The sequence below is a fragment of the Branchiostoma floridae genome, chromosome 9 (assembly GCF_000003815.2).
Source record: "Branchiostoma floridae strain S238N-H82 chromosome 9, Bfl_VNyyK, whole genome shotgun sequence".
Classification (NCBI taxonomy): domain Eukaryota; kingdom Metazoa; phylum Chordata; class Leptocardii; order Amphioxiformes; family Branchiostomatidae; genus Branchiostoma; species Branchiostoma floridae.
In genome coordinates this window covers 2,617,046-2,628,990 of record NC_049987.1, presented here as the reverse complement: position 1 = coordinate 2,628,990, position 11,945 = coordinate 2,617,046, and the positions used below count along the sequence as shown (strand labels likewise).

Sequence of the window (11,945 nt, the reverse complement as noted above, 5' to 3'; positions counted from 1 at the left end):
GTTGGTTGGTTGGTTGGTTGGTTGGTTGGTTGGTTGGTTGGTTGGTGGGTTAGTCGGCTGGTTGGTTGGTTGGTTGGTTTGGTTAGTTGGTTGGTTGGTTGGGTTGGTTGGGTTGGTTGGGTTGGTTGGGTTGGTTGGGTTGGTTGGGTTGGTTGGGTTGGTTGGTTGGTTGGTTGGTTGGTTGGTTGGTTGGTTTGGTTAGTTGGTTGGTTGGTTGGGTTGGTTGGTTGGTTGGTTGGTTGGTTGGTTGGTTGGTTTGGTTAGTTGGCTGATTGGTTGGTTGGTTGGTTGGTTGGTTGGTTGGTTGGTTGGTTGGTTGGTTGGTTGGTTTGGTTGGTTTGGTTAGTTGGCTGGTTGGTTGGTTGGTTGGTTGGTTGGTTGGTTGGTTGGTTGGTTGGTTGGTTGGTTGGTTGGTTGGTTGGTTGGTCGGTTGATTGGTTGGTTGGTTGATTGGTCAGCTAATTAGGTTTGTAGATTTGTAGGAAAGAACAACTCAAACATTAGAGCCTAGACAGGAATATGAATTCAATCCATCAATGTAGTGAAGTACCTGGATATGCGTCTGGCTTCTGGCACCGCAGCACCGCACCTTCGCCCTCACTTCCGGATACAGGCGGGCGGGGAGATGGAGCAAACGGGTCTGAATCTGAGAAAACAATTTATAGAGTCGTTACACCAGGGCTCTAGCCAGGTCGAATTTTTTTCGTCAGCCAATTCCCATTGTCGCGAAAACCGCGAAAATTAAGGAAGAAAGACGGAACTGAAACCTCAAAAAACGGGTTTTTAATGAGATTATCGTATGCGAAAGGGCGCCGACACACTAAGTCAACAATCATAACAATAGCAAGACAAACAGTGTGTGGCTTTCCGACCGTGGACAGCGTCCCCAAGCCGCCTGTAGCTTCCACCAAGAATTTTTGTCCGTCAAGGTGGACGGATTGGTTTTAAAACTTTTCCGTTACATGCAGCAAATTGTTACACCTTTTAGTAACACTGCGTGAGCGTCAGATCTTTGTTCCCCATTGGTAGATGATTTTACCTTCATGTACTTCCTTACACCGCGTCCTATAAAAATCAACAAAATGTGCAGCATGAAAGTTCATCTGTGTTGACAGAATACATTATAGAAATTGCTAAACTTTCTTTCCAACACTGAATTAACACAGGGACTTACCCTAAATTTTCGGTCAAACTCCGTCGACCTTGTTCACAGAATGATCCTCTCTATCTCCAGCAGTGACGTCAGGAAAACGCCACTTTTGCAGGAGGAGGGCATAAGTATACTAGCAATTTCTATAAACTGTCTGCAGGTTAAAGTGTGATGATAATGCAATATAGCTCGACTCACAAGCAAAAGTGAGATTAGCAGGCTTGCTGATGACCATGCCGTAGTCGTTCCTTGCCACACACTGATAAAAGCCTTCATCTTTGCTCTTCTCAGGATTCTGGATGATCAATGCGCCGGCGTCCATCACGTATGGTGGTTGTCGAGAATTCTGTTACAAAAGATGACAGTGAAATTAGTAACATCAGCCCTATAAAATGCTATTAGTGCCAGGGTTGGCCGCTTACCCCCGACAAGAGACACCCGAACAAGGCCGAAGTCTCTACTTTCCCGGGTCCGTGCGCTACACTCGTGTAAAGCTGCTACTTCAGGGGAATGCGCTATCCCGGGTATAACCGGGCACGGCACACAGGGCATGTATATGTGTGCCGGATATATCCGGTTTTGGCAGTTTAAGGGTTAACGCTAGGCGTGTCCTTAATTGGGAGAGGCACTTTAAGCTTACTTGCTTAGGTATAAATAATATACCTTGCTTTTGTTAGGCCACGCATTAATTAAATCAGCGCGCGCATTAATTTTCACCTTGTTTCAGAAAAAAATCAAGATTTTTTTTCTTCTGCAGGGATGGTCAACATGACGATAAAGTAGCAAATATATTGTGTTGTAGCCTGATAATTGTACTTGTAGAAGTGACACTTGAGAGGTCCCATCACACGTATTGATCAGTGTAAAAGTCCATCTCGGTGTGAGGGAATCAAGCCTATCAGTCTGGTTTAGGCAGCTTATACCCGTTGTACTACTACAACTGAACGGTATGTAACTCCTCAAGGTGGTTTCCGGGTGTACGGAACAAAGAAAACAAAGAAAAGTGTGGCAATTAAAATTATTGCCATGGTGACGGTTTTATTGTTTATAAGTATTACAGATTGTTGTTATTAATAGATTTTAATAGTCGTATTCCATTCGCCCAGCGACTAATGTTCAGAGAGCATTGCTGTCGAAAGGGGTTCTCTTGTGAGTGAAGGGTGAACTAATAATGTAAATGCTTCTCATCGATTTGACAAAACAGACTCTCATTTACATAAATCATATCAGTTGATCATCTTCTCTAGCTTACCACAATGGCATTAAAGCATTTTCTCATTAACCATGCAAATTAGGTCTTTATTTTGCATAATATATATCTATCAATATTCTCTTACTCAGTTACAAAGGTCACATGTTGCGATGGTCCTATAATTGAATTGAGCATGTTAAGACAATTTCCCAATTAATTGTGCAAATAAGCGTTCAATCTGCATAATTGATATGTAATTATATGAAGCATCACGTAACCTATCCACATACCAAAAATCATAACAATCCGTCAACCCCTTCTTGAGCTATTCCCTTTCAAAGTCTGATACTAAAACTGTCCTGCACTCCGAAAACAAGCCGCTAGGGAGCCCAAACCTATACCACTTATATTACTCACGGCTTCAAGAGCTGTCTACCACTTAAAATTCATAGCCGCAACATGTCCAGAACTCGTGATATCAAACCAGGAAGTTCTGCTGCAGTACCGTAACAGGTCGATAGGGGACCCAAAATCTAATCGTTTCCAGGTCTCAACATACTCACATACCAAATATCAATACAATCCATCCAGGCGTTCTCGAGTTATGGTGTTTTTTTACAAACACACACATGCACATACAAACTCTACCCAAAATATAACGTTCTTGGTGAAGGTAACTATCACATCGCTATCTCACAACCCCACATGTTATACATCATTTAAGCTCAAACAAAGCTTGTTTCACACATCGGTTTGCATTTTTGAAACAAAGATATCAAGGGTGAAGAAGGCCACCAAACGTTCCAAACTTCTGGACACAGACCACGAACGAACCCAGAATTTATTTATTTATTTATTTATTTATTTATTTATTTATTTATTTATTTATTTATTTATTTATTTATTTATTTATTTATTTATTTATTTATTTATTTATTTATTTATTTATTTATTTATTTGTTTATTTATTTATTTATTTATTTACACGACTCACGGGTCATTTTCCGAGGAACATATTTCAACAATCTTTTATCCCCTGTTTCAAATGTCAAATGTTGCCTCTCCATGACCACCATACTACATACTACAATTCTGGTACGTCTGGAGTCCTAAGCTTTTCTCAATTTTGCACGGCGATCAGTCAAAATTCACCATGCGCGAATACGGAAAACACTGCTGTGCACACGTATAGGCCTATACCGGTATGTGCCCTACGACTGGAAAGCTTACCCGTGGAGGTAATGGTTCAGTCCGGCATGATGCAACTAGGCACGCGCGGACTTTGGGATTCCTGACATTCCTGTACAGTTTTTTGGAATTCTTTGCAAACGGTCGCTCACTTTACTATTAGGCTCGCCCATCAGGCGTCGCCAAAAAGAGTCTACGTGTACCACGGACTAAAAGAATATTGGTTAAAACTCTAAGGGATTCCAATGGCAATGGTCCGTGGATATATATATTAGCACAATAGATAAACAGAAAGACATATTGGATGTCCTCACCAGATCTAATAGTTGGCGATCCTTTCTCCAACTGTAAGTGACTGGCTGTTCTCCTGTTGCGTTACACGGTAGCGTAACCTCCGGGGTCGGACTGAAGGGGTCAAATATCACATGGTCCGGCTTGACGGAAAAATGGGCTGCCACGATCTCGCCTTTTGCCAGAAGCACTATAGAATAGGAACGATATGTTTGCGTTTTAGTTGTGTGCTAGGTGCAACAAAACGTCAGGTGGCAAGCGAAAGATGAGAACACACATGTTAGTAGGTCACCCGTCACACTCCACTTCCTCACTGCGGTTCTACTTCTCACAGCCGCTAGGTGTCGCTACTGCAGTGTGAAGATTTCGGTGCCAAATGTGACCGAGCTTATATCCTTCCTCCTCCCTTAACGTATAGTGCGAAGTAGAACCAGTCAATATTGAGGAATGTGTGGTTACCGAAGCGTCGATTAGGCTTAGACGCTTGGTTAGACTTACACTATTCGTTATGGCGGTGACCGACCGACCCTATGAAGCTATTGTCTACCATCGAAGAAGAATATTTTTGCAGCCAAAGTTGTAATGCATTGTAGTGACATCCTCCTAACGCCCGGTCCCCAACGGCATTAGCCTATGGGGCCCTGCTATCTAGATGCCAACCAGCGGTTATAATGATTGTCGCCACAAACCAGCTGTCAACCAATCAGAGAATAGGCTTTTCTTGGGCTTTTTGTTGTCGAAAGCTGTCTCGCAAAGGCCGCTGGGAAGCTATCAGCCAATCATGTTGCGTCTTACATAGCACCATCCTCCTACGCCCGATCCACAACGGCTGACTGCCCATATAATGGTAAGCTCATTAATATCTATAAGCAGGGCGACGAGGAACTGAAAGTAACTGCAGGTAGGCCATGAGATAGCAGGGCCCCATAGGCTGAGTCAGCCGTTGGGGACCGTGCGTAGGAGGATAGGTAGTGATGTCGCCATCGGTAGTGATATGCACATGTGACAAACGTACCTGCTTGTGACAGCCATGGGCAGTGGAGGAGACCGACTGCTAACAGCCACCAGGTGCGTAAGAGGCAAGCCATCCTAGAACATGAAGAAAATGCACAAACATGAAATTTCCCTAATATAGTATGTACACGACGCTATCCCTTGGTTTAAAGGCAACCTAAGCAATATCACTTTGTTATGAGTGGAAATATTCTGAATAAGGCACTCTGTATAATATTGACATCTAATGCACTATTTTAGCACATTTACATCATTATTTCATAAATTGAGTCGTTAAAAACAGCGCAGGAATGAGTTGCACAAGGATTCCAGATCAAGTCCTTATTTTGGGGGGGGGGTACAATGATAATAGGGCCTTCACACGGAAATCGAATTAGCAGGAATCAAGCCGAACCAGCCGGAATGAAGTATTTGCAAACTTCGTGTCACATTCGGGGCCATTCGGGCGGGAATTCCAAATGGGCCTTAAATCCCCTTCACACGAGAAGGAATGAGCCGAAATGCCGTCAGAATGAAAATTATTGTCCATTCCTGTGAATTCGTAGTGCATTCTAGACATTCTTACGGCATTCGAAATATTCTTTCGGCCACATTCTGGCAGGATTCGAGGTGGCTTGCCGTTTCGGTTCTCCATCGAATGAGATAAGAATGTTTCGAATGATGTTAGAATGCCGTAGAATGCGGTCAGACTGCAGTCAGAATAATTAGAATCCACTAAGAATCCACTACGAATGCCATCCGATATTTCTCCACTTCGAATGTACCTCGACAGTTTTTAACATGTCAAAAACTTTCGAGCCAGCCAAAAGAATGGGGACGAATATCTCGAATGCAGTAAGAATGTTTAGAATACAGTACGAATTGCGAGGAATTGCCACGAATAGAAAAGAAATTTCGTTCGGACGGCATTCCGGCTCATTCGTGCTCTCGTGTGAAGGGGGCTTAAGGAATATCCTCGTGCAACTTGTCTCTGGGCTGTTTTTAACCGCTCAAAGTATCAAATTATGATGTAAATGTGAGAATACAGTGCAGTAGATGTCAATATCATGCAGATTGCCTTATTCAGAATATTTCTACTTTGGCTGTAGATTTCTAATAATGTCTACCTACAAACTACAACCACCACGAATGGTACTACTATCGACCATGTCAGGTCCGTAGGCAGGTCGGTAGAACAATGTCGCCAAGAAGAGCCGCTATACAACGTACAATCGTGATAAAATAATTAATGTGACATCATAACTAAAGAGAACGGCGGACTAGAATTTATGACCGGTAAGCTAAATGCCGCTATGATTTGGACTGGCCCAGATTTTGTCTGTATGTTGTAAATACGTGGGAATGCAGTCTTCGCTTTCGCTTTTAGTTGGGATACTGAAAAATGCAAATTTAGTATCTGCCTGTATGTCGTGAATACGGGGGGATAGTTTTCGGATTCGGCTAGGATCCCTGAAAATCCGCATTTCGTATCTGCATAAATGTAGCTAAAATACGGGGGAATACAGCTTCTGGATTTGGTTAGGATCCGAGGAAATCCAAAATTCGTATCTGAATGTACGTAGCAAATACAGAGGAAAAGGCTTTCGGATTTGGTTAGGATACGGGAAAATCCGCATTTCGTATCTGCTTAAAGGTAGACAATATACGAGGCGATACAGCTTTCGGATTTGGTTAGGATCCGAGGAAATCTGAAACTCGCATTTGAATGTGCGTAGCAAATACGCGGGAATACAGCTTTCGGGTTTGGTTAGGATACCTAAAAATACGCATTTCGTATCTGCATAAAGGTAGCTAAAATACGGGGGGATACAGTTTTCGGATTTGGTTAGGATCCATAAAAATATGCATTTTGTATCTGCATTAAGGTAGCTAAAATACGGGGGAATACAGCTTTCATATTTGGTTAGCATCCGTGAAAATACGCATTTCATTTCGTATCTGCATAAAAGTAGCCAAAATACGGAGGGATACAGCTTTCGTATTTGGTTGGGATCCTGGAAAATCCGCATTTCGTATCTGCATAAAGGTAGCCAAAATACGTGGGAATACAGCTTTGGGATTTGGTTAGGATCCGGGAAAATCCGCATTTAGTATCTGCATAAATGTAGACAAAATACGAGGCGATACAGCTTTCGAATTAGGTTAGGAACCAGGAAAATCCACATTTCGTATCTGCATAAAAGTAGCCAAAATACGGAGGGATACAGCTTTCGGATTTGGTTAGGATCCGGGAAAATCCGCATTTTGTATCTGCATAAAGGTAGCCAAAATAGGGGGGGATACAGTTTTCGGGTTTGGTTAGGATCCGGGAAATATCCACATTTCGTATCTGCATAAATATAGACAAAATACGAGGCGTTACAGCTTTCGTATTTGGTTAGGATCCGTATTTAGGATCCGAGGAAATCCGAAATTCGCATTTGAATGTACGTAGCAAATACGGGGGAATACAGCTTTCGGATTTGGTTAGGATACGGGAAAAATTACGTTCTGTATTTACGTATTCACAGCCTGATGTGGGGGGATTCGGGTTTGTTGTCGGCTAGTATACGGAAAAATACCCACGTTAAAGTTTTTTTCACGGCAGGAATGTATAGAAAATACAGAAAGTATCTCCTCAGTATCTGCAAAAAAATTTATTCCGTATTTTTCTGTATCCAAAATAGTCCATTAACCGCCAAATGGGGGGGGGGGGTCTCGAATCAGCAAACCGATGGCAGAAAAAATTTCGATAAGTATTTAGAGTACTACGGCGTAAATGCGTGCTCCAAGATCCGTTGGATTCCGTACAATTTCGTACGGACGTGGTACTTAACACTTTTGGATCCCCCCAAAAATGCCCACGTTTTGGCACGTAGCTGCACGTACGACGGGTTGTGCCCTAAGCTTAAACAAACAACAACAACACAGAACTCCATTTGCTGCAAAGTTCACTTGCAAGTAAGAAAAACCAATGACAAACTCCTTAATTAAAAGGCGTTAAGTTACTGAGTCACAGCAATATTAAGCCAGCAACCAATAGCACTGCAGACCACTAAATCTCATGAAAGTTGACCTTACCACTGTAAATCATTTCAATTTAATTAATTGCGCAAACACTTTTTCTAAAGCTATGTAGTGGGATTGATGTGAATGTCACGACAAAAGGTTTCACCGTTGTATGCGTAGATGTCAAAGATGATTAACAGTGTGCCATTCGGGCAAGTCTAAATTGTTTTTGTTTTTAATCCTTAACTCTTAGTTTTAAACTAAAATAAGGTTAGAGAATAATGGTCAAAGAGGTCAAGAGGCCAAATTATGTCACATTTGGGGGAAGTTCTTCAGTACTTTTCTTTATAAATCGTTCCTATGACTTCAAAAAAGAACGTCCACAACTTACTATTTTGCTGGCTGTGGGCGGTGGGCGGTAAAGGAGTACGTGAGATGTCACTTTCTTCTCCCGGACCGGCGAACTCTGGCGTTCAGGGTTCGTCTATCCAATTTATAGCAGTGCATATGCAAATGTTCTGTCAATTATCTTTAGTATGCCTTTTAAGGGAGATGTTTTTGACATTTACTGGAATTTGGTAAAACCAACTCCTATGATTGGTGACATCGACGTAAGGAGGACATTTTGGGAGGAGCTTGGAGAATATTACATCATCCCTAAGTAACCAACGCCGACACGTTTACTAGATAAACACGTAATTAATGATTAACCTCAATTAAGGCACGATCTCAAGCGTGACGTTACCGTCTACTACTAACAATGGGACAGTTTGCCCATGAACCCTGATTGTAATCACCACACATCAACCATGAATACTGTTTTTAACTGTCACGTATGCGAATGTCACTCTAGGCCAAACACCTGTCAAGTGTTATAAATTGACTCCGATTATCCCTCTGAAAAGCGCACTTAGACGCCAAACAATTGCAAGGTTGTATTTTTTCTATTTTGCTCTTGGGCAGACGAGGACAATGTGGCACTGCACTCAAGTTTTGTAGCTTATATTAACAATGCCACATACATACACGGTACAGGCAGAAGGTAAAGATAGTCTTTTACCTCCCCGACCGAAGTCAGGTACCCATTTTTACACCTGGGTGTAGGGAGGAAGGTCATGTAAAGTGCCTTTCCCAAGGGCACAACGTCGGAGGGCACGGCGGGAATCGAACTCAGAACCTATAGATTCCGAGCCGAACGCTCTAACAGATACGCGACGCACGACGCCACGAAGTTTCCGTGACCAGCCAATGGTGTCGGCACTTCTAAAGATGACATTAAAATATGTATTTACAAACATCAGGCTTTAAGCTTGACAAATAAAGATAACACAATAACGAAACGTGCTTGCTCTAGCCATGACAACTGTGATCAGCAGTGTGACGGTCACCGCCTTTTTAACCTCCACGGTCACACAGTCAACATTCCTTCTTTACCAGTCCAAAGCCTTGCGTTGCGCTCCGCTGACTGTATATATAAATGTCTAACTCGTTAAGAGATTACCAGTGTGTGAAAGAATTTGTAAATACTGTACATCTAAAGCAGTGGGAGACGAAACACATTTCATTTCCAAATGTTCATTCAACGAAACCGAAAGAATCACTCTGTTTAGAGGAGCCACAAAGACTTATCCCAACTTCCCCACATTGACAGACGAACAGAAAGCCACTTTTCTCTTGAAATCGCAGAACCCGCAAATTCTAGAAAATGTGGGGCTTTTCGTCTCCCTATGCTTCCAAAAAGAAGTCAAACCCAATCTGTTTAGAAATAGCCAACACTAGTATTAGTGTAGAATATTGTTCATGACTGTTCATTGACGCTATGTTCATACCATGTACTTGCAATTAGCCCTCGGGCACGAACTTGCAAATAAACTTTACTATATACTGTTACGGAGACCAGGACCCATGATTACGTGATGTACGTTTTCACATTCACATTACAACAAATTTTAAGAAACTCGATACCAGAAGTAGATTTGACTATATCTTCAGATGAAAGTTCTCATATTAAATGTTTTTTAAAAGACTAGATAAGCAATTGTAAACTCTCATTCTGCAGAGAGGCGGGATTTTTAGCCTTATCACCTTCGCGAAGAAAGCGAAAAAAAACACGAAAAAGCAGGTGAGGCATTTGTTTGCAAATGATCGTGCACCGATGAAAAAAGGGTTGGTCAATGTTTTGATAAATCGAATGAAAATTTATTACCTGAAAATGTCTACTTTCTGTTTGATAGTAATGTATCAGCTTATAACTGCTAGATTTGCCTCTGATTTTGATGACGGTTCGCACGTGTTACAGTATGTTTTGACTAAGTACGTATTTCTATCTTAGTTACACTGTATCTGCTGTGTATTGGTCACACTGTGACATACGTAATGTACCGAATTGGGACAGCAAAGATTCTGACTTCTGTGAAAGTGAAGTGAAATAAAAAGAAAATAGCACTTCCAATAGTATGACAAGTATACATTTAATGTCCTCCTTATTTCTTATATATACACACACTGGCTTACTGGCAGAAAATATTTCTTTTGCTGCAGGCTTCTCAAAATTGCAGGTTATATTTCTAACGACTTACAACACTACAAATGATAAATATGAACTTGTATCTACAGGTCTGAATATGATTGAAGGAACTTGTAAAACCAACAATGCTTTCTACACAGTTACAGACTTTATATCAGCATTATATACACAATCATTTAACTTCAACTTCTGTTAGGAAGTTGTTAAAAATAGGCTGCACAAGTCCTAATTTGCATAATTTACATACCTCTACCTCACGCTTCATGAAAGGTTACCTACAAGCCATGATAATGAAAATCCACTTATACCTTCTTTACTTATGCTGTTTCAAAGTCTTCAACTTAAATGCAACCTGCAGTTCTAAAGAAAGCTATAGAGGGACCAAACTGTCACTTCTTCCGGTCTATAAGAGCTACAATGTCACTATATACCATCCAAAACTCGTGACTTGCTGCAGTTTTACGTTTTGCTGGGTTTCTCTGTGCTTTTTCTTACCAGATTATTATAAATTCAGCGTCATTTTATGACTTTTCAGTAAATTGCAATAATTCAGAACCCCTGCGTCATTTCCAATCTTACCCATCTTTCTCCAATTTTGGCAGAAAAATTATAACATAATAAGAAAATGTGGTGGGTCCAAATAGCACATATTCATACTTACTAATCTACTATTTTTTCTCTCACAAATTTTGATTCAAATGATATGATATTTTACAGCAATTGCTCTATGATTGCTGTATAACGATATGTTTTTTAAGCCTTGTTACTGACATAGGCCATACATACTTGGTACACAAAGATTGAGGGTTCAACCAGCAATCTTTTGAATATAATGTGAACCCCTAGCTATAACATCCATTGGCATAATACCGGTCGGTTTACTGCAATTTCTCAAGCAATGCTAATTTGGCAAATGATCGACGCATCATTTTCTCCAGTTACATGTTGCTGTTACAGCTTACCTTTGCCACTTCTTCTGTGTAAATTATTTTGTCTCTCTGGTCCTGCAAAAAACATAATATCGTAATAGGAACACACCGCGGAATTGCACGGAGAACGGGCGCATGGTTGGAAGGGGGTGCACTATACCGGTCGAACGAAACACGGCACAATTAACTGCCGCTATGTACCTTTATTCATCCTCTGTTGTTCCTTTCTTTCCTGTTAGTAGTTGCACAAAACAAAAATCTGCATGAGCATACAAAAAGTCATGAGAAAATGGGCGTATACTGACAAGAATTTTCATTTAATTTTGGTCCGTCACAACCGCTATGACGTAAAACTTTACTGCTGGCCGTAGCATTAAAAATGGCGGGAAAATGGCGGCGTACGTTCCATTTGACCCATTCAGCCGTAGATCCGGGCTATTATGCAACGGTTCCTCACACTTTTACACGAGTTGTAGGTCACCAAAAGAAATTCAAGATTGCTGTTGAATCATGCTCGTCTTGTGCCGTGAGCACGTGATTATTATCTACAAATCTGGCGATGAACGTGACGCCCCGAAAATGACCTGAAAACTTTTGGCCTTGTTGTCTTCGAATGCATTGTTATCGATGCTTTGTAAATTGTGTATTGGACACCTAGATGTCTGA

At 41.3% G+C, this 11,945-nt stretch overlaps 1 protein-coding gene across 1 annotated transcript; it reads right to left on the bottom strand.

Annotated features, from left to right (window-relative positions):
- Window positions 1-533: 533 nt before the first annotated feature.
- Window positions 534-4,909, bottom strand: LOC118422960 (contactin-1-like). The gene is made up of 4 exons (XM_035830847.1): window positions 4,837-4,909; window positions 3,845-4,011; window positions 1,349-1,496; window positions 534-646 (listed from the first exon to the last, which is right to left on the bottom strand). Exons 1-4 carry the CDS (start codon window positions 4,907-4,909, stop codon window positions 534-536), a joined length of 501 nt encoding a protein of 166 aa, XP_035686740.1.
- Between the last annotated feature and the right edge of the window lie 7,036 nt (window positions 4,910-11,945).

What these genes read in the sequence shown, in the direction of transcription:
- LOC118422960 (XM_035830847.1), bottom strand. Translation starts at nt 4,909, where the DNA reads ATGGCTTGCCTCTTACGCACCTGGTGGCTGTTAGCAGTCGGTCTCCTC. An exon ending in CCCATGGCTGTCACAAGCAG is followed by an intron (nt 4,012 to 4,836) that starts GTACGTTTGTCA and finishes CCTATTCTATAG; the next exon opens with TGCTTCTGGCAAAAGGCGAG. An exon ending in TGCTAATCTCACTTTTGCTT is followed by an intron (nt 647 to 1,348) that starts GTGAGTCGAGCT and finishes TTGTTTTCTCAG; the next exon opens with ATTCAGACCCGTTTGCTCCA.